Below are 23,670 nucleotides of genomic sequence, written 5' to 3'. Positions count from 1 at the left end.
ACGAGAGGCCACGCTCACTGCGCTGCTGGGAACCTGGGAGAGTGGTCAGGATGAGACTGAGGAGGTAGGAAGGGGCCGACTGTGCAGACCTTGCGGGCCGTGACAAGGATCTGTTCCTTACCCTAAAAGCCACAGGGAGTCATCAAAGCTTCCCACTCACGCTGAAGGGTGTACTCGAGATAGGGGCAGCAGGATGGAATCTGCGGTTGAGAAAGAGAGCTCTCCTTTTCGCATCCTCTCCCTCAACCCCTGAGTCCTCTGAGGCCTGGATCCCAGAGCAGGAACGTGGCCCGGACGGAACCCACTGATCTCTCAGCGCATGGCCAGACGCAAGAGGAGGGCCCAGGAGAATCAGTCCGTGAGGTTTTCAGAGCACATGGCAAGTTGGAGCAGTCCCCGACCTCTTTGGGGTCTTCCCCACTAAGGAGGTTTCTGAAGGCTGTATCTCCTGGCCCCAGAGCTGGGGGCCCAACGGCCTGTCATCTGTCCCAGTGAAGCTCCTGTCCACGAAGCTCGGCGCCGCTCCTACTCTGCCCACCCAGCCTACCCAGGACAAAGAATGGGCTGCGCCCTGCGGAGAGGGGTGACTTGTCTCCGTTCCCAGACATCCAGTGAGGAAGAAGGGTCCACACCCTAACTCAGCCTCAAGGGAATACAGGATGTCCCAACACGTCCTGTAAAACCACTTCGTAATTTTCCAGTTACTAATTTGCCTTACCTGTTCTGTTCAAACAGGCTAATTGTTTCCTCAAAAAGACTCAGGTGTAGTGGGATGAGGTCACCAGAGACGTGTCTAAACTATTACAAACACTGGCCATGGGCGCGCCGAAAGACTAGCAACCAGCTTCTCAGAAGGTCGGTCTGATCTTATCTTTCCTAAAGCAAATTCGGTGAGGGCGCGCCCCCTGGTGGTAGCATGAGATTACACCAGGCGGAAAGGGCCCTGCTGAGTGAGCGACGACTCCTCTGGGTAGGTGATGCTTTTGGAATGTTCTTAGCGGGGCGCCTTGATGGTTATTTCTCAATAAATATTTGTTGAACGAAATATGAAAAAAAGTAATCAGTATAATCTTTTCGTAATTATGATCTTGGAATTTGTGAATTTTAATCAACAGTGAAAAATCTGCCAAGGCAGAAAAAAGGGGAAAATTGATCTGTGGTCTGATAAGGAAAGAGAACATAACTTTGAGAGCTTTCATCTACTTTCTGCCTTTTCATTGTGGGTATTATATTCTCTCTTTGTTTCCCGAGGACAGTTCAATTTTTTTATTTACAAAAGTTTTCAAATATACACAAAACAGAGAGAAGAGAATGATAAATCCTCATATACTTACCACCCAGATTCTGGAGTTATCAAGATTTTCTCACTCTTTACGTATCCCATTAATTTTTTTCCTTTGTATTTTGCCCTTAAATATTATAATCCAGACATCATGTCACTTTACCCTAAATACTTCACTATGCATTTCTGAAAACTGGGCATTTTCTTACACAACCACATACCATTATCACATCTAAAAATTCATAATCCCTTGAAGTCATCTAAATGCCATATAAATAGTCAACATTCAAGTTTCCTTGAAAATAAAACTGTCTTTTTGCTGTTATTCATGAATCAAAGAAGTCCACACATTGCATCTGACTGTTGGGTTTTTTTTTTCTCTCTCCCTCTCTCCCTCTCCCTTCTTCCCTCTTAATTGACTTATCCTTATATATAGTGAAATGCACCCATATTAAGCATAAGTTGGGTGAGTTTTGATAAATGTGTACACCTGGTAACCCACTGCCTTACCAAGACGGAGACTATTTCCGTGACCTCAGAAAGTTTCCCCCTGCGCCTTCACAGTCAGCTCTTCCCTTACCCCCAACCACTGCTCCGATTTCTTTCACCACGGATAAGGTGTGCCTGTTCTAGAATTTCATAGAAAATGGAAATGTACAGTATGCACCTTTTTGTGTATCACTTCTTGAGCTCAGCGTAATGGTTTTGGGGTTCATCCATAATACTGCATGTTTTTTTTATTGTGAGTTGGATTCCATTGCACACATGTACCACAATTTGCTTATAGCACATTCCTGTTGCTGGACATCTGAATTGTTTCCAATTCGGGCTGTTATGAAAAAAGCTGCGAGGAATATTTTTGTGTAAATCTTTTGGTGGACATAATGTTTTAATTTCTCTTGGGTAAATATCCCAGAGTAGAATAATGGGTCACAGTGGATTTGCGTGTTTAAGTTTGTAAGAAAATCCTAAGTCTCTTCTCATAAGCACTCCCTGCTCTCCCATTTTTTCAGTTGTCCAGTAGTTCCACATTCTGCATATGTCCATCAACTTCCTTGTGGTCTTGCCGAACTTGCCCCTCCAACCCCTGGGTTTCCTGTAGACTACAAGTGAAGTCTAAGACCCAGAAGAGACTTAAATACTTCGGCAAGAATGCTTCAGAAGTGGTGCTGTGTGGTCCATCTCCAGCCTACATCTCACTGGAAAGCACGTGGTGGCGAGGTTGCCCCAGTCTTAATTAAGATACTAAGATTGATCAGTAGATCCAGGGGGTAGCAGCCTGATCCCCAGCATAAACTTCCCCATCAACTCTTTATTTAATGCTTTCAGATGATCATTGCCTTGAATTTTATTTGGAAGTGCACAATGGTGATTTTTAAAGATTTTATCATCCCTCTACCTTTATTCTGTGGAATTCTTGTGTAAAGAAGAACCTTCCTTTATCAACTTGCTCTCATTGTCATATAGGAAAGGCAGGAAAAATACTTAACTATTTGTCTTTAATTTGCTAGCAGAAAATTTTAATTTGGCTTATTGATTGTTAGAAACTTTTTAAAAAATTAAGACAAGAAAAGCTCTCACAATCAAGTATTATTCAAAATGTAAATAAGAATTCCCTCACCTTCCTTTAAGAACAAGATACCTAATATAGAAAAACATTCTGTCCATGGACTTGGATAGATTGTGGGCTAAATAGTAATAATTGCAATGATAATAGCTCCTAACATTTATGAAACATTTCCTTTTGATTTAAATTAACTAATAATTCAATTTAAATCATTTTCATGATAATAGTGATGGAGAAAATAAGAGCGCGAGTCATTATGCAACCCAAAGGGCCTTATTCTTTTGTTAGGTTTCACTTTTTAACTTGAAGGAACTATGGATTCATTTCTTTATTCAGTTGGCATTTGTTGAGCACTCACTCCATTGGGAAAAGAAAGATGAGTTAGACTCAGACCCTGCGAGGCCTCTAGGGGCCTAGCAGATGAATTTTGCCACAGTAATTCCTGGGACTCGCCTTGCACAGAGGTTTCCGGCCTCTGTTGTGGGACATACAAAGAACTCCCTGAAGCTGTAGGCAACATGCTAAAGTCAGATATCACTTGCTTCCCACACAGGTGGCAAATGTGTCCCTGACTCTGGGGTTAGAGGGAAGCCATAGACATTTGCCTATGTCCACGGTGTACACACTCCCACCATGGCCAATTTCAAGCTCCCAAGATGATGTCAGTGAATGGAGAGTTACAAAGATATGTGTAGCACAGCATTATATAGCATCTCCATCAAACAGATACAATAAAAGTAAATAACCTGAAGAGCATGGGTAATAGTTAAATATAGTAAAATAAGGAAGTGATTAGTTTTTAGTATCTATCTTTGTAATATAACTTATTTAGTTATAAGTTTATAAAATTTAATTTTTAATGATGGCTGTGTTTAATAACTGTCTTGCACAATTCCTGAAAATTCAACAGTTGGCTCTCACGAGCCAGCGTGAGCCTGCTCCAGCACACCACTGTTGATACCCACTGCAATATTGCAGGGTAGTGGCTGGGGACTTGCAATAATGTGGCTGGGATGACACTCTGAGCTAGGGATGGTCAATGGCCTCAGGACACAGTAGAAGAAAGGAGCTGGGTGTAGCATTATGAGTAATTTCCTTATACCTACTATGGGAATTATTTAGTTTCCTGTTACTGGTATAACAAATTACTCCAAACTTAGTGGTTTAAAATAACACAAATTTCTTATCTCACACTTGTGGAGGCCAGAACTCAGAAAAGTGTCTCGCCAAGCTAAACCAATGTCTTGGCAGGGCTGTGTTTCTTTCAGAGGCTCTAAGGGAGAATCCTTCTTCTTACTTTCACCAGCTGCTAGAGGCCACCTACATTACTTGGCTTGTGGGCTCCTTCCTCTGCCTTCAAAGCCAGCAATGTTGGGCTGATTCCTTTCAATTGCTACCTCTCTGGTTCTCTTTTTGGAGAGCAGATTAGCAACCTTAATTCCCCTTTGCTATGTCACCTAACAAAGATATCAATGCCAGAGACTAGAACATGGATATCTTTGGGAGGCCACTATTCTGTCTAACACAGGGGTGTTGAAAGATATCTGCAGCTGGCTCTGCACAGAGTGCCCTGAGAGGCCTTCTGGAAAAGGCACTTACAGTCCTAGAAGGTGAGATACCAGGAGAAGCCCATGAAAGCTGCTGATTTGCCTCAGGTCGTTTCAGGTGGCAATAGGTGTTTGAAGAAAAGAAAACAATGGGGCAGAGAGAGATGGGGAAAGGAGATATTTTAGTAGATGTTCAGGGAAGGTCTCTCTGAAGTGGTGATATGTGGGCTAAGACCGGAATTATGAGAAGGAGGCAGCCATGCCCAGATCTGGGAATGGCAAGGCCAAGTATAGTGAGCTGCAGCACCACGGAAGAGCTGGTGGGGGTTGGGGATTAGCTCTCCCTCAAACCATCCCAAATAAGCACGAACAGTGTGTTCACGATCCAAACTCAACTTGAAATAAGTTTCCAACCCAGTTACCTGTTCCAATCAGATCTATCCTCCTAAATTCTTCCTACAGAGAAATTCTGGAGTGCCACTAGAGAAAAACAAGTGCAAAGTTTCTGAAGACTGGCATGTTCGAGGAACAGAAAGAAGGGCAGTGTAGGAGAGGAGAGGTAGCAGATTGTTCTAATAACGGCCCCCAGTTTATAGGCTTCCCTGCAGAACCATGCGAAGTAATAAAGCATTGCTGTCTTAAGTCACCAAGTTTTGGGGTGGTTTGCTCTGCAGCAATAGATCATTGTTACATGAAGTGGGGAGGTCGCAGGGCCCAGATCGTGTAAAGGCTAATTAGCATGGTAAGGAATTTGGATTTTCTTCTAAGTGCTCTGGGGAATCATCAGGGTTTTAAGAAGAAGAGTGGTACGCTTTAACAGAGCACGCTGAGTGCTATGTGGAGAGAGGATTGTCCCTGGGCAAGAACGGAAGCAGGCGGCCATGCGGGAGGCTTTTTCAGGCCTCCAGACAAGAGATGATCGCAATGCAGATGGAGACTAGTGGACAGATTTGGGTCCTGCTAATGGATTGGCTTGGGAAGGAAATAGTGGAGAACAATCTTCCTCCTTGAAAGGCGGGACTATATAAATACATGTACTATATATGTGGCAAGTCAGAATTTTTTCTTTGCCATTGTCTTTCTTCTTCTTCCTTTGTGGAGACAGGGGATTCTTGGCAAGTGAAAGTAAAGAGACAGACTTGGTAGCCTGAAAAGCACTGAAGCTATGTTTTGAGACACAGTCAACATTAATCAAAATGTTTGTTAAAAAAGAAAACACTGGGGCTGGCGCCATGGCTGAGTGGTTAAGTTCGCGTGCGCTGCTGCAGGCAGCCCAGTGTTTCGTTGGTTTGAATCCTGGGCGCGGACATGGCACTGCTCATCAAACCACGCTGAGGCAGCGTCCCACATGCCACAACTAGAAGGACCCACAACGAAGAATATACAACTATGTACCGGGGGCCTTTGGGGAGAAAAAGGAATAAAATAAAATCTTTAAAAAAAAAAAAAAAGAAAGAAAACATTGATTGCCTTGTATGTACTCTGCTCTGAAGGATCTGACAGGCCAAGACTCCACTGAGCTCATGGAAGGGACTGCTGCCCCAATAGGAGGGTCTGCACAGTGGAACCAAGAGTGGTGGGAGAGGGAAAGGTATGGGAATACGGGAAGGGGCAATGAAGAAAGGACAGGAGAGGAAGAGGGCCCAGAGGGAGAAGGCAAAGCTGGAAACTCATCCAAGATGACCCAAGAAGACTGAGCAGAAATGCAACGGGAAAAGTAAAGAAACACTCTGTTTGTGGGAGTGTGAGGAGTCTGCTTTCCTTCTGATGCTGGACTGCCCTGGACCCCCCTCCAGATGCTGCAGGCACAACTAGGGGCTAGTTTGGAAGTGTGTTTGTTCTCAGGCATCATCCAGTGTAAAGGGCTGAGTAAGATACAGTTCTCATCCTAAAGATCTTGAATAATGGTGCAGATTTTAAAAATGCTAAAGGACTCAGAGAAAGGATGACTGAGAGAGAAGAGGAGCCAATGCTGAGAAGCATTTGTCCAGGTAGAGGGTGTGGAGAGGGGCAGCCGTTTAGAGCAAAGGTGGGGAGGTGTGCACGAAGACGGGGTGCTGGGGAAGCTGACTGAAAATCACAACCAGTTAAGCAGAGTGTGGAAAAGGTGAGTGGGGCCCAGGAATTCAGCTGTTTTCCTACAGGAAGAGGAAGCTGTTTGTAATCTATGAAGCTAGCAATCTGTGGCAAGAAGGAGGGTGGCCTGGAGTCAGGGAAGATGGTTTGGAGGCCGTTTTTAGATAGACCACTTGCCTCAGGTGAGGCCTGATGATTGATACTGTTTGTAGAAGTGTGGAGAAAGGCAGTGCAAGCCTGTCCCAAAAGGGCCACTCACCGAGTCAGAGGGGCCCGTGTCCTTACTCTGCCCCTCTGGGTGATACTGGCAAGGAACAAGATGGTGAAATTTGCAGTCGAGTAAGCAAATAAACAATGGGCAATGGTAAATCATCTTTAAAAATTAAGGACACCAATAAGCACATGAAAGGATGTTCAACATCACACATCATTAGGGAAATGCAAATCAAAGCCACAATGAGATATCACTTCACACCCATTAGGACAGCCATTATGTTAAAAAATGTCCATTTATGCATGAATGGATAAATAAAACGTGGTGCATTGTTCAGTCTTAAAATGGAAGGAAATTCTGACACATGCTACAACATGGATGAAACTTGAAGACATTATGCTAAGCGAAATAAGCCAGACATAAAAGGACAAAGGTTGTATGATTCCACTTATGTGAGATAATACAGTAGTCAAATTTATAGAAACAGAAAACAGAATTGGTGGTTGCCAGGGGCTGGGGCGAGAGAGGAATGGGGAGTCAGTGCTTAATGATGCAGAGGTTCAGTTTGGAAAGATGAAAAAATTCTGGAGATGGACGGTGGTGATAATCACACAAAAAGTTGAATGTGCTTACTGCCACTGAGCCGTACACCTAAAAATGGTTAAAACGGTCGGTTTTATGTTACATGTATTTTACTGTGCGCGCGCGCACACACACACACACACACACACACACACACACACACACACACAGATGAGGATGCCCGTACCATAGAATTCAGGAGTGGACTTCCAGAAACAGAAAAGTTAAATCTTTACTTGCTACCTTTTCTACCTCCTCCCACCCCCTGCCAAAAGGCTGAACTTAAAAGCTAGTACATCCTGTCCTCCCATCTCAAGTCTTATTACCCATTGTTCCTCAATGCACATCCTTTGTTTTACAGCCAGTGTACGAGGCCAACACTCGAATAGAAAGGGCAAAATCAGAATTTGAGGGCAGAAGAACTGAGAGGTGGAAGGTTCCATGCTTAAGAAAATGCAACTCTTTAATATCAGTCTTCCCTTTCTCCGAGGAGTATGACACACCCTTTGGCATCCTGACCACTAATCTAGAACTCAATTACCTTTTGATCATTTAAGCTAAATAGTGAAGGATCTCCCACATGTGGGCACTTATCCTAACTTAGAGAAATTACAGCCCGCAGTACAGGTAAAGGACCTGGGTTCTAGTTTTGATTCTGCCAGTATTTGCCGTGTGACTTTGGACAAGATCTGTGAGGACTCTGCTTATCCTGTCATTCTTCTGCCACACTGTGACTGAGAGAGGCAAAGCATTAGGGCACAGCCAAAGGAAGGAGTTGCAAAACATCAGAGTCCAGAATTCCTATTTTCAGTAGAGCTCCTCAAAGGTGCAAATCGTCAGATTCTGTTCAGATTTTGCCTCACTGAGCACTCATTACAAAACCTGAACTTTGGAGCTGCCTGCTCAAGAGAAAATCACGTGGAGGAAAGTTCTTTTCTCCCCACCCCCGCCTTTTCTTTTAATTTCGTGGTAGAGTGATATGCACTTCCCCACTGGATTAAAAATATAAACAACAAGGACAATGTGTCTTCATAAAAGGCCCACAAGTTGCCTTCTTTAACCTCTTCCTTATATCCACCCATATAAACACTCTGTTGTCCGTTGTCTCAGTAGTCAAGTGTGGTGGCCAGTCATGGGGATTGTGAAACCGGGCCAGAGCAAATCTTTACTTAGTTATCTTAACGACTGTATGGAGAGGCAGGTGATGGCACTAGCTGGTCTTCCAATGTCACTGTGGTAGCTGCTTTATACAGCAGATTATTATGAAGTAGAATGTATGATTTCAAAAGATAGAGCTTTGAAGCTTGAAAGGACTTCTTGATTTTCAGATTTTCAGATGCAAAGATGGAAAACACATGACTCTATTGTACCATGAAATAATGTTCACTCAGAGACTGACAATATCGTCTAAATAACCTAAAGGCATAACTGGTCACTATCAGTATGACCAAGGGAAGTTTCACATTGTTCTAAACTACATACAGTTGATTCCCATTATTTGCAGTAGTTATGTTCTAAATCACTACAAACACTGAAGTAGTGAATAACACTGCCCCGAGGGAAAAATCCAGGGTTAGGTTCCTATGAGCCTCTGGTCACGACCTTTTCATCAACTGATCAATAACCTTCTTTTAAGTGTGTTTCTGTTGAAAGACACCTTATTTAATATATATTGTTGATTCATCAACATTGAATTAATGGCCAACAGCTCTGTCCACCATCATTATCCCTTTATGATGCATAAGGAAGTCCTTTATGCCAGATCTTTAATTGTTCAGCATGGAGTATGAACGACACAAACCAAAATTTTTTCTTGCTCAGGCTGTGTGACTACAATCATCTCATACTATGCTTAGATGTGTAGAGAAAATGGAGCCTTTCCTTTCTCTGTGAAAGATCTAGTCTTCCCCACAGTCTCCTCTCCATTGGAAGGGGAAAGCCTAACTCACCAGTTAATAATTTCCCAGTCTGTTCAGGTGTACAACAGTCTGTCCTTTCAGGAAATGCTCATTTGTTCTGAGTTTTGTCCCCCCTCTCTCACCTCCCAAGATGGCTTCTGGGTGTTCAGAGAGCACACTGTGCCCTTAAGGGCAGGGAAAGGAACTTTGGATCTGTATCAAGTGCATCCTAGTGTTGCTTTCTGGCCCTCACTGGCCTCTATGGTGGCGTGTTCCTTGCTCACCCTAGGGGCATCTACCACAGAAGTCTTCATTTGGGGAAAGTGTCATTTACTCTCTCTTGGCTTGGTCAAGGCCTGGGGGTTCTCCCAGCCGACCTGCCTTCCTAGGTGACTGAGACCTCATGCCAAAGCTGACTGACCCAGGGATGGGCACCTCACTTGCTTGTTTTTCAAACTAGAACTAAGCAACCTAGTGCCTCTCTGGAGGCAATGTTGTGAGATAAGAGGCTTAGGACCTGTGTACCCTTTTGTTCTGCTACTTCGCAGAAGTGGAAGTAGCAGACCTGAGGGAAAGAGCACACACAGAGTATGTGAGATGCAGAAGCATTCCGATCCCTGGTCTAAGCTGTACTTGAGGTCCTGCTGCTCCTCTTTTCTTCCTATTGTTCTGTGAGCTATCTACACATCCTTCTGGTAAATTCCCCCTTTGAGTCCAGGCTAGTTTGAGTACAGTTTCTGTCACCTGCAACTGAAAGAGGAATCCTAAAACAGTATGCTCTTAAATGCTTTAATGGTCACTACAGCACTTGCACATTTACAATATTCCAAGCAACCTTCATTTACACCATCCCCGCAAGTTTACTACGTTTACAGGTTGGGAACCATTGCTGGCAAGCATATGAGATAATCGAGATTTTAAAAAATGTTGTTATTGTGAAATGTAATACCATACAGAGAAGATATTTGCCAACCATATATCTGATCAGGGGTTAATATCCAAAACATGTAAAGAACTCAGACATCCTAACAACAACAAAAAACTAACAACCCAATTAAAAAATGGGCAAAAGATCTGAATAGACATTTTTCCAAAGAAGATATACAGATGGCCAACAGGCACATGAAAAGATGTTCGACATCACTAATTATTAGGGAAATGCAAATCAAAACTACAATGAGATATCACCTTACGCCCATCCGAATGGCTATAATGAACAAGACAAGAAATAACAAATGTTGGAGAGGATGTGGAGAAAAGCAAACTCTCATACACCGCTGGTGTGAGTTCAAACTGGTGCAGCCACTATGGAAAACAGGATGGAGATTCCTCAAAAAATTGAGAAAAGAACTACCATAGGGTCCAGCTATTCCACTGCTGGGTATCTATCCAAAGAATATGAAAACACGAATGTGTAAAGATATATGAACCCCTATGTTAACTGCAGCATTATTCACAATAGCCAAGACTTGGAAGCAACCTAGGTGTCCATCAAGGGATGAATGGATAAAGAAGATGTGGTATATATACACAATGGAAAACTACCATAAAAAAAGATGAAATCTTGCTATTTGCAACATGGATGGACCCTGATAGTATTATGCTAACTAAAATAAGTCAGAGGGAGAAAATCAAATACCACATGATCTCACTCATAAATAGAAGATAAAAACAACAAACAAATACATAGAGACAGAGACTGGACTGGTGGTTACCAGGGGGGAAGGGGAGAGGGAGGAAGGCAAAAGGAGTGCTTAGGCACCTGTGCATGGTGATGGATGGTAAGTAGTCTTTGAGCGGTGAACATGATGTAATCCACACAGAAATTGAATTATAATGATGTACACCTGAAATTTATATAATGTTATAAACCAATGTTACCTCAATTAAAAAAAATTCACAATGTCAACCACTTACCTTCAAATGGTACCAAAAAGAGATATAGATATAGATATGGGATATATATTCATATATTCATTATACATATAAAACCTAGGTAAATGTATGTGACTATTCACTATGCTATCTTTCCAAATTTTCTGTATTTGAATAATTTTATAACAAAATGTTAAGGAAAAAGTGTAAAAAAATAAAAAAGAAAAAGAAATGTAACACCATACAAAAAAGTACACAAAACAAAAATGTACCTCACAAGGAATTATCACAAAGTTAACACCTGTGTAAATATCACACAGAAACAGACTATCACTAACACCCCAGAAGCCCATCTCATGCCCCCTCCCAGTAGTTACCATCCTCTTCCCCCTGCAAAGGAATAAAGCTCCTGACTTTCATTATCATTTCCTTATTCTTCTAGTCTCATTACTCAAGCACACATCCCTGAATCTTATAGTTGAATTCTGCCATTTTTTGAATGTTATATAAATAAAGTCATACAGTATAATTTTGGGGGGAGCTGGCTTCTTTTGTTCTGGATTATTTTTTGAGATTCATTCACCTAGCAGTTAACTGTAGCCATTGTTCAGTTCTTTTCATTGCTGTTTAATATTTCATAATAATATTTTCATTGCACATGTTTAATAAAAATTTACAACCATTCATCTATCTATTCCATTGATAGACTTTTTTTTGGCTATTATGAATACTACTGCTATGAATATTCTTGGTGAACACATGCACACATTTTTTTTTGAGTATATACATTAAAAACACTAGATCATGAATATGTATCTTTTTAGGTGGGTAGATAATACCAAATTCTTTTCCTAAATGACTGTTGCAGTTTTACCTTCCTACCAGCATTTTATGAGAGTTTTTCTTGTTCCATATCCTAACACGTCAGTCTTTTAAATTGTAGCCATTTGTGTGGGTGTGCATTGTATCTCACTGTGGTTTTAAGTTCACTTCCTCCTGATTACTAATGAAACTGAACACCCTTTCTCACGTTTAATGGCCGTTTGCATATCCTATTTTGTGAAGTGCCTGTTGATGTTTCTTGCCCATTTTCCTATAAGGTTGCTGGTCTTTTTCCTTATTGATTTCTAAGAGCTCTTTATATATTTAGACAAGAGACCTCTGTTGGATGTATGTTACAAACATCTTCTTCCACTCCGTAGCTTGCCTTTTCACCCACTTAATGGTGTCTTTTGAGGAAGAGATTCTTAACTGTAATGTATTCAGACTTATCAGTTGGGATTTGAAAACAATGCATCTGACAGAACAACTAGATTTAAGCAGTGGAAATAGAAATTTCTCAATTCAGTGAAATGAACTTACACGGGCTCTCTAGCCTAAGTTGCACATTCTTTCTTTGGAATGCTATTTCTGAGATGGCATTTTATTTTTAAATAATTGAAAATTCCTTTGTTACAAATTACAGAAACACAATATTTAATTCTGCCGCTTGGTGGTGCCATGGAAAACTAATAATAATAATTTTAAAAACTATTGTTCTGGAAATTTGCTGGGCAGTAGGACTTGGCTATTAGCAAATTGAAAAATATAAACAACAGTTTAAAAAGTTTGTAATTCTCTTACATATTACAACGGCTGAAAAATACACACAGGCTCAGCCTTTCACTATAAAATCCCAGGTTTACTCATAGCCAAACAAGAAACTAGGATAGCACAGACAGTTTTTTTAATCATGGGAAATTTCAAGCATTGTAAAATGCCAATATAACTAACATCCTTGTACCTACTCCTTAGATATAAATGTTAACATCCTCTGTCATATTTACTTTTAAAAATTAAATAAAGTTTATGCTCCTTTGTTCTCCTTTTCATTCCTCTTTCTCCTTTTCTCACTAGAGGCAACCACTATCCAGAATTTGATGTGTATCTTTCCAGTTCTTGTTTCTCTATTTTTAGTACATATTCATGTGTCCATGAGCAATACAAGTGTTGCTTCGTATTTTTTAAATGTTATCTTTTCATGCTATAGTATACTGCTATTTGCGTTTTACATTTAACATAGTGTTTTGTCATGTTGATAAACACAGATATATGCAGATCTATAAGGATCTAGGTCATTTAACTACTGTGTAGTAATTTATTCTTTCCTCAGTCAGTGAACACTTCAATGTTGCAATAAATGCAACGCCTAGAACCATAACATATAATAGGTCCTCAAAAAATATTTAATGAACGAGAGGAGGCAAGCTTTTAATTCAAGCAAAAGCAGCATAAAATATCACAGGCAGACTATTTTTTGCTTCAGTTCTGCAGTTATTTGTCGTTAACGTCCACCCTATCTGCATGCACGGCAGCAGTCATGCCCTGAAATTTCCTAACGGTTTTTTACCCAATCCACTGAAAATGGCTCTGATGCGGTGTGCGTACGGGGGCAGCGGTGGGCGGATGGAGTGGGTTGAGAATGGACACAAAGAAATCTTAATGTCAAAATATAAGACAATGAAGGTTTGTCTGGTCTGGAACAGAGGAGGGTGGCAGCAGGAAGCGTTATAAATTTAGCGGAGGTCTGAGAGTTTACAACACAGGACATGTCCGGTCCTACCACCTCCGGATGACAAGATAGCGGAATATTGAGGTCTTTCGGTGCGCGTTCTGAAAGATGTTACCATCAAACGCCAGACAGTTACCATGGGAACGAGCGGGGCGGGGGGAGAGAGTCGGCCAGAATTCTTAATGTGCTTAGAATGTTTCTTCTTCCGGTCCTCTGCTCCTCGCAACCACCACCCCTCTCCTCAGGCCCCCGCCCATTCTGTGGGCTTTCATCATTCTCTTCCCGTTTTCATTCTCTCCTTCTCCGTTCTAGGTCGCCATCTTGGACCATGCGTCAAGATGGCGCCCCCTGGTCGCAGCGGCAGAATCCAGGAACGCCAGCAAGACTGCGCGCGCACGTGCTCGGGCGCAGGAGGGTGGGGCAGGGACGTCAAGACGTTGCCCCGCCCCCGGTGGTCGCTCCGCCCCTGGTCCCACTCCGCCTTCCTCGCACCGGGTGAACCCGGAAGTGGAGGAGGAGGCGCGGCGGCGGTGGCCAAGCGGGCAGGCGGTGGCGGAGCCGTGCCCGGAGCGTGTCTGGGGTTGGGGGCGGGGGGTGGGGCTGAGCGGCCTGGGCAGCCTGGCCTGGACGGGGCGGGGGAGGCCATGGCCTCGGCAGAGTTGCAGGGGAAGTACCAGAAGCTGGCTCAGGAGTACTCGAAGGTACCCATCGTGGGCGGGGAGTCGGGGGTCCCCGGCCCTGCGGCCTCGGGTTGCCTTGGCAGCGACTTGTCGCTACGGAGGGGGACAGCGGAGAGGGCATGCGAGCGCGCCCCTCCTCTCTCCTCCGCCTCCTCTGTCCACCATTACCTTGCCTCCACCTGCAGCTCCCAGGAGATGGGGCCGGGCGGTGTCTGGGTCCGTGTGCGTTTCTGCGGGAGGGAGCAGCAGTTTGTTTCTTCCTTCTCACTGAACCAGCAGGCTTGGGACTGGGATGTCAGAAATCCTGGCTTCTGCCTCTGGTGCTGGTGGGGAGAGGAAGAGATAGGTGAGGACCACTCCTCCACTCTTGCCTCCTCAGTTTTCCCAGCCGAGTGATGGGGAAGATCAAGCTTTCTCCCTCCGAACGGGGATGATATGAGGATAAAGAGATACATCTTTCAATTCGGGAGGGTAAATAGAGTCCTGCGTGCAAACTGCTTCACCAGGGATGGGTGGTTACGAATGTATTCAGTGCTCTGGCGAGATGTTGTCTGGAAATGTTTTTGAAAGCTTGAGTGCTGGCCTGTGTCCTTTTCTCCCTCTTTTTCCCTCGGTCACCAGGAGTGGGGCAGAGCACCCAGCAGGTGCTCAATACATGTTGAATTAAGCAAAATAGGGACCTACTCCTTTGTCGTGTCTATGGCCTCAATCTTTTAAATGATGGAACCCTTTTCTTGGAAAAGGGCGGTGCTGCTTCTGGCTAGGCTGGTTCTGCCTTAAGAATATTCTAATGAAGTATCAAAGCAGAACCTTACATCTTTGGAAATCGATTCAACAGTCATCAAGCTTAGTTTCCAATGATCTTGGCATTCGAGGGGGCAACGGGAAGACTTGGCCCCTTTTTACAGTTTGGAGAAACTGAAACATTTTTTTCTTATGATTTCATTTAACAAATATTCAGGAAGGTGAAATGAAATATTCTTTGAAAAATAAAACTTGTGCCTGAATATACACACTTCAGTCTTTTCACCATCGAATGGGAGCCGTTTGAAATACTATACTTATTCCAACGATGCTACCATTGGGAAAACTTCTTGCATTTCCATCTGAAATTGTCTTAAGAGCCTGTGGCACAATGTCAGTGATGGCAAGTTTTCATCCTCTGAAAGAATATTTTCTTGTTTGAAAGGGCCAGAGGTTGTTTGGAACAAATCCATATGATGAATTGGGGTGGGTGGAGGATTGGCACTACTCAAACTCGGCTCTACTATTTTTGGGTGAAAATGTTTCATGAGTGTAAAGTAGGAAGACTGATTTTCTTCTCTGGAGAGTAAACAAGTTCAGAGGGTAATTCCAAATGGCAAAGGAGAGTTCCAAAAATGTTTTGAGTAGTGACTGAATTGCTAAAATAAGTGTATAGCCTACCAGAAGTAATAAAAACTTTCAAAGATTTTATTCTTTTGCATATGTATGCTCTGTCGTTCAACAGACACTTATTATGTGCCCCCTGTGAATAGTCTGCCAGGGTCTGTTGAGTGAGGCAGAGTTCCAGCTGAAGGAGAACCCTTCAATAGAATGTTCGAACATTGCACATAATTATGATACAGTACAACAAGTGTTAGTTGAGTAGGAGCACAGGAGAGATGGAAGGTAAGAGTAGAAGTCACTTAGATTGTGGAGGAGGGAAGAGGCGGGGACCCGGCCAGTACTCCAGGCATAGGGAACAGGCTGCGTTTGCTGACAGGAAAGCATGGTAAGATACATGGCAGAGAGCGGTGAAATAGGGTTGGAGAGGTAATTTGGACTCCATCATGAACGGTTGTGGATGTCAAATAGAAAGTTAGAACTCTGTCTTTTGAGTAAGGGAGACATGTCAAAAGTTTTTCAAGAGGGGAGTGACATTGCTTTTAGGAAGGAAACTGGTAACTATGTGGGAACATGGATTGAAAGAGGGAAAGATTGGTGGAAAGAAGACCAGACTGTAGCTCTTAGAATAGTTTTGGGGAAAGTAATGTAGGGTTAAATAAAGTTAGTGACTGTTGAGATGGGGGGGGGGGGGGCGCGAGATTTAGGAATTATGGTTAGAAAATATGATTTAGAATACTTCTTTTTTGAGTGCCTGGTTTGCACACAGCACTAAACTTATGAAGGATATAAGGAGTGTATGAGGCACTCATCCTTGTGTCCTGTTCATCCTGTGGGACATGATGAGTGAGGGAAGACAGAGTTGACCCTGAAGTTCTAAGGTGAGGAAACATGATTACTGCTGACAGAGGATGGCGGGCAGGAAGGTGAGCCAGTTTGGAGCGAAGGGATGTATTAAAGGTGAGATGCAATCATAGCCTTTGAGGCTTGGAAGGCGTGTTAAAGTTATCTTATTCACAGAGTAGCTTGAAGTGGTACTGAGGTAATTGCTGAAAATTTCTAGTGGAGATGGTCGGGCTAAAATCAGGACAAAGGGCAGAGTTTTTGGAATAATTCCCGTATAGACAAATAGTTGAACTGTGAGAGTTAATCAGGGTAGAACACTTTAGGTAGACTCTTTGGGGAACACCTGTGGGAAGGATGTGACAGGAGGAGGAGGAGATGCTGAGGAGACTGTAGGAGGTCTGCCACACTTAAGGTTATCTCTTCTGTTGGGCCAGACCATTTTGCATCCTTTTAATTACAATTTGGTGGAAATTTCAGAACACAAGAGAACAGAAATTGGTCAGAAGATTTCATGTGCTTTTTATTCCCTATGAATTCCAGTGACCAGCAATTTCTGGGTAAGATCTATGCCACCTTCAGCCCTGTGCCTATGGAAGGAATATTCTACCTTTTTGTTACCTTCCCTGGTACAGAAATTGTGGGCTGATGTTGAAATCCAGGTACATCTTTCTTTTTCCTTATTCAGGATACAAAGAAGAAAAATTTCCTCTAAATCTGTGGAAGGAGGCCTACATATTAAGAGAGCAGCATGCGTGATCCCTAAACCAAGGACATTTGTAGAATCTTCTCGTTCTTATTTAATGCAGATCTCAGCCTGTGTTCCAGGAAGGGGTTCATTTCTTGTTAAGAACTGTGGTCATAATCATCTTTCCTCCTGAGAAGGAGAAAAACAGTCTGAGGAGCTCCCATTAAAGAGACTGAGAGTTTAGTTAGTTAAAAGGTGAACCATGGAGGCCAAAGCAGATGAGAATTTCTGAGGCAGACAGGTTGTTGAAACATAAAGTGTTATAGGAAGGTCAGGGTAAGTGGAGATTAAGACCCTACTGGTTTGGACAATTAGCAGATCATTGGAGGCTAAGATTTCAGGGTTAATAGAGTTTGGGGGAGGGAAAAAATGTGTAGAGGCTGCTTTTCAGAGGTTTCTGAAGTTAATGGGTAATAGATGCAAGCTACGTGAAAGAAAGCTAATCAAGTCCTCATTTACTACACTGTAGATTAAGAATCAAAGACCATTTCTTACTTGATGTTTCATCCATGGCCTGCCCTGCATCTGGTACTTTGGTATCTCGTTATGGAGAGGAGAGGCGAAGAGCTCTTAGTCCTGGCTCATTTGATTTCAGCTGCCTTCTTTGCAGGAGCCCCTGCACTCTTGCCTGGCACCATGTTAAGTGTGTATGCAAATTTCAAGTTCTAACTCTCTTCCAGATGTTTGTGGTACTCTGGGTCAGTGGTTCTCAAAGTGTGGCCCCTGGATCAGCATCATCAGCATCTGGGAACAAGTTAGAAATACAAATTCTTGTGTCTACCCCGGACTTACTCAATCTAATACTGGCAGTCAGACCCAGCAGTCTGTGTTGTAACAAACCCCTCTGGTGATTTGGATGCACACCAGAGTTTAAGAGCCGTTGCTCAAGAAATGGTATCGGTATAGTAGTTTTTGCTCAGATGAGGATAATCTTTTAAAAACTTTTCAAGGCCATAAACATCAATGGGAAAGCCAAAATCCATTATTTCTTTAACAGTTTACCTTGCATTTGATGCTTCTTTTAGTTCTGAAGGCAATTGCCTTTGGGAACCTTCAGACTTTATGCTCTTGGTGTAGAGCTATTCATACTGGGAAAGGGTCAGTTCTGCCTCTGTGTGTTTGCTTTCCAGATAGCAGGGCCAGGCAGAACCTGATTAATTCCACCCTCACCCCCCAAGGGAAACAGACTCTGGAGCTGGATTGGATTAAAATCGTTTATCAGTTTTTTTTACCTTGATGTGTAGGTACAGTTGGTTTGGACTTGACTGCTACAGTTGGTTTGGAAAACGGCTTTGTCTTCAGGGCTATCCAATGGAACTTTCCATGAGAATGAAAATATTCTCTGTCTGTGCTGTCCAGCAGGGTAACCACTAGCCATGTGGGGCTGTTGAGCATTTGAAATGTGGCTAGCGTGACTGAGGAGCTGAATTTTAAATCGTAATTCATTTTAAATAATTTAAGTTTAAATAGGCGTATGTGGCTGTTGGCTGCTGTGTTGAACAGTGCTACTTTATCCTCTAGACCACTGTATCACAAAAGTCAATTTTTTTTTTCTCACCTGAAACCTTTGTTAAACTGCGGATTCTGGTTCAGTGGGTCTGGGGTGCGGCCTCAGATTCTGTTCCCAGGTGGTGCTGTTGCAGCTGTGTGCAGACCACACTTTGGCTAGCAAGGCCTTGGAAAGACAAAGGGTGTCCTGCTCTTCCTCTTTAATTCAACTGACTAAGCCATCCAGTCACTCATGAGGCAGCTGGACTGCAAGGGTCTGGGTGGGGGGGCGGCGGTTTGTCCTAATGATTTTCCCCGAGTAGGAGTGGGAGAGAGGGTTCCATTTGAGGGCAGGTCTGAGAGGAGAAGGCTTTTTCCTTGCCTCGGTGACAAAATAACCCCACGTAGCACTAGATAGCTGACAGATACTTCATCCCTTTCAAGGCTGAGGAACAAGTAGGTAGAGAGAAAGATTAAGTGGTTTTCCCAGCACTTTAGAATACTTAAAATGTTAGAACTGGAAGAAGTTTTAGGGATCATGCAGGCCAGAGATACTGAAGCTGGGATCTGCACATGGTCTGCAGATGACTTCAGTACTCTGAAGCTTCCATCAGGGTTTTGGTGAGGCTTAGGGATGGGCTTCGGGTTGTCTGTTGCACACATTACTGTGTAATGAAGAAAAGCTATGTGTTTAAAGATTTGTTTTACAGGGTTGCAAAACATGTGTCAATGTCAAAATGTCCATTGCATGAAAACAGCTATGTAAGAGTGGTTCTAACACAGACGATTGTTGAGGATTAGATGAGAAAACTCATACAGGTGACTCATCTCTCTTTCCCCACAAACTCTTCCGAGTTTGTGATTGAAGGTAGTAAATCCCTAATCTTGGGCCAAATAGTCTATCACAGTTTGTCAGAGTGGCGTGAGAGAGATCATAGTTGGCTCGCCACCGCTCTATCCACAGCTTTGTGATAGGCCTGACTGAGGGGCTGTTTCAGAACCAGAGTTACATAGAGCAGGTCTGGACACTATGAGAGTTAGTGTAGAGAGTTAGACTCAGGGCTTGGAGGATCCTTGGTGTCCAAAAGGACCATGAGGTTCAAACCATTTGGAGGAGGGTCTGAGAGATGGACTGTTAAAGTAATGACAGTCTCTTAGATAGTTGTATAATGCGTTACATTTAAACACCTTTTATATGCAGTATTTAATTTGATTAATTAACTACAAATTTAGTAAGTGCCTTCTTTATCCATAGCATTGATCTTTCATCGTAAGCAGGAGCTACAAGGAAGTATACTGTTGTCTCTACCTTGAAGGGCAGTTTAGTTGGCAGGTGGGAGATGAGTATAGAAATCATAATCATAAATCATACATAAATTAGTCATTGTAAAATTCACTACTTTAAAAAGTGTAAGTAAAACCGAACAGTTTAATAAGAGATGTCTTGTTACTAGTAGGTGCCAAAGGATCTTAGGGGCAAGCTCACAGTGCATCACAGGGAGTGGTTAGGAAAGATTTATGCAGACAGTAGGACCAGACGTAGGAAGGAGGCTCCTAGAAGAACAGCTGCGATTTGGGTGGTCAAAATGGGGAAGAGCTGTGCTTTCAAAGTAAGGGTAAGTCTAATCAGAAGATTCCAAGACAATGAAAAATGGGGTTTAAATGGACTAAGAGGGCTTCAGAGTTGGGATTCAGACGTGCTCTTCCTCTACTGAATGGAATAGAAGAGCTTGGTGCCCAGCTGCTGGAAATAGGCTATGTTGTCTTCTGGAGACTTTTTCTGTCCTAATGGAGACTTCAGGGCAATGGTTTCTCAGTTATGTCCGTGTGCATCAGAGTCTCCGTACTTGTCTCCTAGAGGCATTAGTGACCATCTGGTGACCTCATAGCTATTTAAAATAGAAACACTGTGCATTGCCTCCTCTCTGTGGTAAATGCTGGTGAGAAGGATAGATTCTAAAGACCAGACTGATCACAGCAGTGTCAGCATTTGACAAGCTGTTGGTTCAGTAACACAGACGTGCGGCAGTAGAGATGCTGAAATGCAGGAAAATGCCAAATGCCACAAAGTGTAGTTAATATGGCAATGGAATATGCCGAGCTTGTCATTGTCATCCTGTTTTACCTACTAAATAATAGGAAAGTATTTTAGATGAATATTTCTAAAAGAGCTTCATTTTCTGTTAAGCAGTTTCATTGAAACCATGTTTGAATTATCAGTTTAGCAAACAGTATTTTCCAAAAGAAAATTCAAATCAGTTTTCATTATAATCAAGTTCCAAACAGCAGTAATTTAAAAGTTTTGTTTTGCTTTTTTTAAAACTATAGGCATTTTATTTATTTATTTATTTATTTTTCGGTGGGGAAGATTGGCCCTGAGCTAACATCTGTGCCAATCTTCCTCTATTTTGTATGTGGAATGCCGCCACAGCATGACTTGATGAGTGGTATGTAGGTCCACACCCGGGATCCGAACCCCTGAACCCTGGGCCGCCGAAGCAGAGCCCTTGAACTTAACCACTGTGCCACTGGGCCAGCCGCTTGTTGTGCTTTTTAACAAAGTAGGCTGTTCAGTTTGTTTTAAAGTGGCTTTTAAGTGTGCCTTAGAAATGAAAGGTGAGGTTCTTTTTTTTTAAATCGCTGTGGTTCTGGTCCTACAGAAAAGTACCAGTTCACCAGATTTCAAGCTTTATCCCCATTGAAGCAGTCATTAGGAGCTTCTAAATTCCACACAAAGAAGACATGTAAGATCATAGATTGGCAGTGTTTTCTTTTCTTTGAGGAAGATAGCCCTGAACTAACATCTGCCGCCAATCCTCCTCTTTTTTCTGAGGAAGATTGGCCCTGAGCTAACATCTGTGGCCATCTTCCTCTATTTTATATGTGGGATGCCTGCCACAGCATGGCCTGATAAGTGGTGCATAGGTCTGCGCCTGGGATCCAAACTGGTGAACCCTGGGCATCTGAAGTGGAACGTGCGAACTTAACTGCTATGCCACGGGGCTGGCCCAAGATCATAGATCAAAGTTAGGATGAGGTATGAGATGAAACCCAAAGATGAAGTAGTATGGCTGTCTTTTGGCTATATGGGTTTGAAAGTATTTATTGAATTCTGTTACCCAGGGTAGCATGTTATCCGGGAATATGTTGATAATGATTAAAAAGTAGAATACTGCATGATGAAAGTCAATGTTAAGTGATATTTCTCTATTCTGAAATTCTAGGGCAGAGGTCCCCAAACTTTTTCTGTAACGAGCCTAATAGTAAATGTTTTAAGCAGGGGGCCATACGGTTCCTGTTGCAACTACTTGTCTCTGTCATTGTAGCTCAAAAGCAACCATAGACAATACGTAATGAATGAATGCGGCTGTGTTCAATAAAACTTTAAAATAGGTAGCAGGCCAATTTGGCCCACCAGCCTTGGTTTGCCAGCCCTTGTTCTAGAGAGTTTAATGTCAATACTACATTTTCTTTTAATAGGAAATACTAGCATTGCTAGGTATCTTTTATCTTCCCTTTTAAATTATAAGTTCTTTGAAAACAGGGCCCACTTCTTTTACTTCTTTTTCTCCTACGTATCATTTAGCACAATGCCTTACACCAGGCAAACTATAAGAAATGTTATCTGTTGTCCCTTTGGTTCTTTTCTAGTAATAGGAGCTCTGTTTCCACTGGTGGAGCACTTTATGGTTTAGAAAGTGCTTTGACATAGATTTCTTCTCTGATTCTCACAGCAACCTCAGAGGAAGGAAGATAGCGTAGATGTATTCACCCGTTTTATAGACAATATAGCTGCGGCTCAGAAAGGTCAAGTGAATTTTCCAAGTTTATATTGTCTAGCAAATGACAGAGCAAGATGTGGGTCTTCTTTCTGTTGTGGTAGTGAAGTGTGATCTTTAGCTTTCTAAAAATAGAAGCAGCTCATCTTTTTAGTCTGTCTTTTGCTCAAACTGTTGAATTGCCTGCAGTATTCCTGCTTTTCTTCTTAGAATCTTAGCTAAATTTTTATTGAGTTTCAAATACTCAGTTTAAGGTTTAGTATTCAAATATTCCAACTTTTGGCACAGAAAAGGGTCGTTTCTGTTCTCTGTTCTCAGAAGACAGGTCTGAGCTGTGCAGAATTAAAAGTGGATTTTTTTTTAAAGCTCATAGATATATAGTCATTCCATTCCTTCAGTTTCTCATAGAAGAACCTGATCTTTCATGGTCTCTGTACTGAGCCCTCAGCATGTTAGTCTGTTAACCTTTTTTTTTTTGGCTACATTGGACTTACATATTTATTCCTACAAGCTATGTGTTCTCCTTTCTGAGAACTTTCCTCTTACTACAGAAGTAGATTTTACCTTTTAAAACCCTGCCATTGGTGGTTATGCAGATGTGTACATAAGTAAAAATTCATCATGCTGTATACTTTTTATTTGTATACTTTATTTAAAATAAAGTTATACCTCAAATTAGAAAAATTAACTATGAAAAAAAAGCCCAAGTTCTGCCTCTTCTCCAAAGGCTTTCCCCACCTCTCCAGCCCACTGCTATTCTCATTTGTAGGTAGCTTTATAAAATAGTAGCCAGTATTGTCTGTTGCCATCATGACTCTGAAGTCAAAACTGCTGGGGTCTGAATCTCAGTACTGCCACTTACCTTCTCTGTACCTCAGTTTGCTCATCTGTAAAATGGAAATAATTATAGTACCTCCTTCATGGGGTTGTGAGGATTAGAGGAGGTAATATGTGAGAAGCACTCAGGGCAGTGCCTGGTGTGTAACGAGCATTCAAATGTTAGCTGCTATTATTATTAATTTCCAAATTGAGCCTGCTGCTTAGTTGCTTTTGTATGTTGCCTCAGCTGATGCCTGATAACAAGTCTACCACTCCTAAGGCCACTGCTGCTGATGACATTTGCATGACTAATATTAGACACAGTGTCCCACTGGATATGTTGATGCCCTGCCTTT

The 23,670-nt window shown here is 42.4% G+C and overlaps 1 protein-coding gene across 1 annotated transcript in view; it reads left to right on the top strand.

Annotated features, from left to right (window-relative positions):
• Nucleotides 1-14,135: 14,135 nt before the first annotated feature.
• PPP1R21 (protein phosphatase 1 regulatory subunit 21) overlaps nt 14,136-23,670 on the top strand; it is a 58,034-nt gene continuing 48,499 nt past the window's right edge. Inside the window, exon 1 of the mRNA XM_046662750.1 lies at nt 14,136-14,293. Coding sequence (XP_046518706.1) covers nt 14,237-14,293 — 57 coding nt within the window. The 5' untranslated portion in view covers nt 14,136-14,236. The remainder of the gene's footprint in view (nt 14,294-23,670) is intronic.

This window comes from Equus quagga, chromosome 5 (genome assembly GCF_021613505.1).
Source record: "Equus quagga isolate Etosha38 chromosome 5, UCLA_HA_Equagga_1.0, whole genome shotgun sequence".
Taxonomy (NCBI): Eukaryota; Metazoa; Chordata; class Mammalia; order Perissodactyla; family Equidae; genus Equus; species Equus quagga.
The sequence above is the reverse complement of the archived record's forward strand: the minus strand, read 5'-3'. Positions and strand labels throughout refer to the sequence as shown.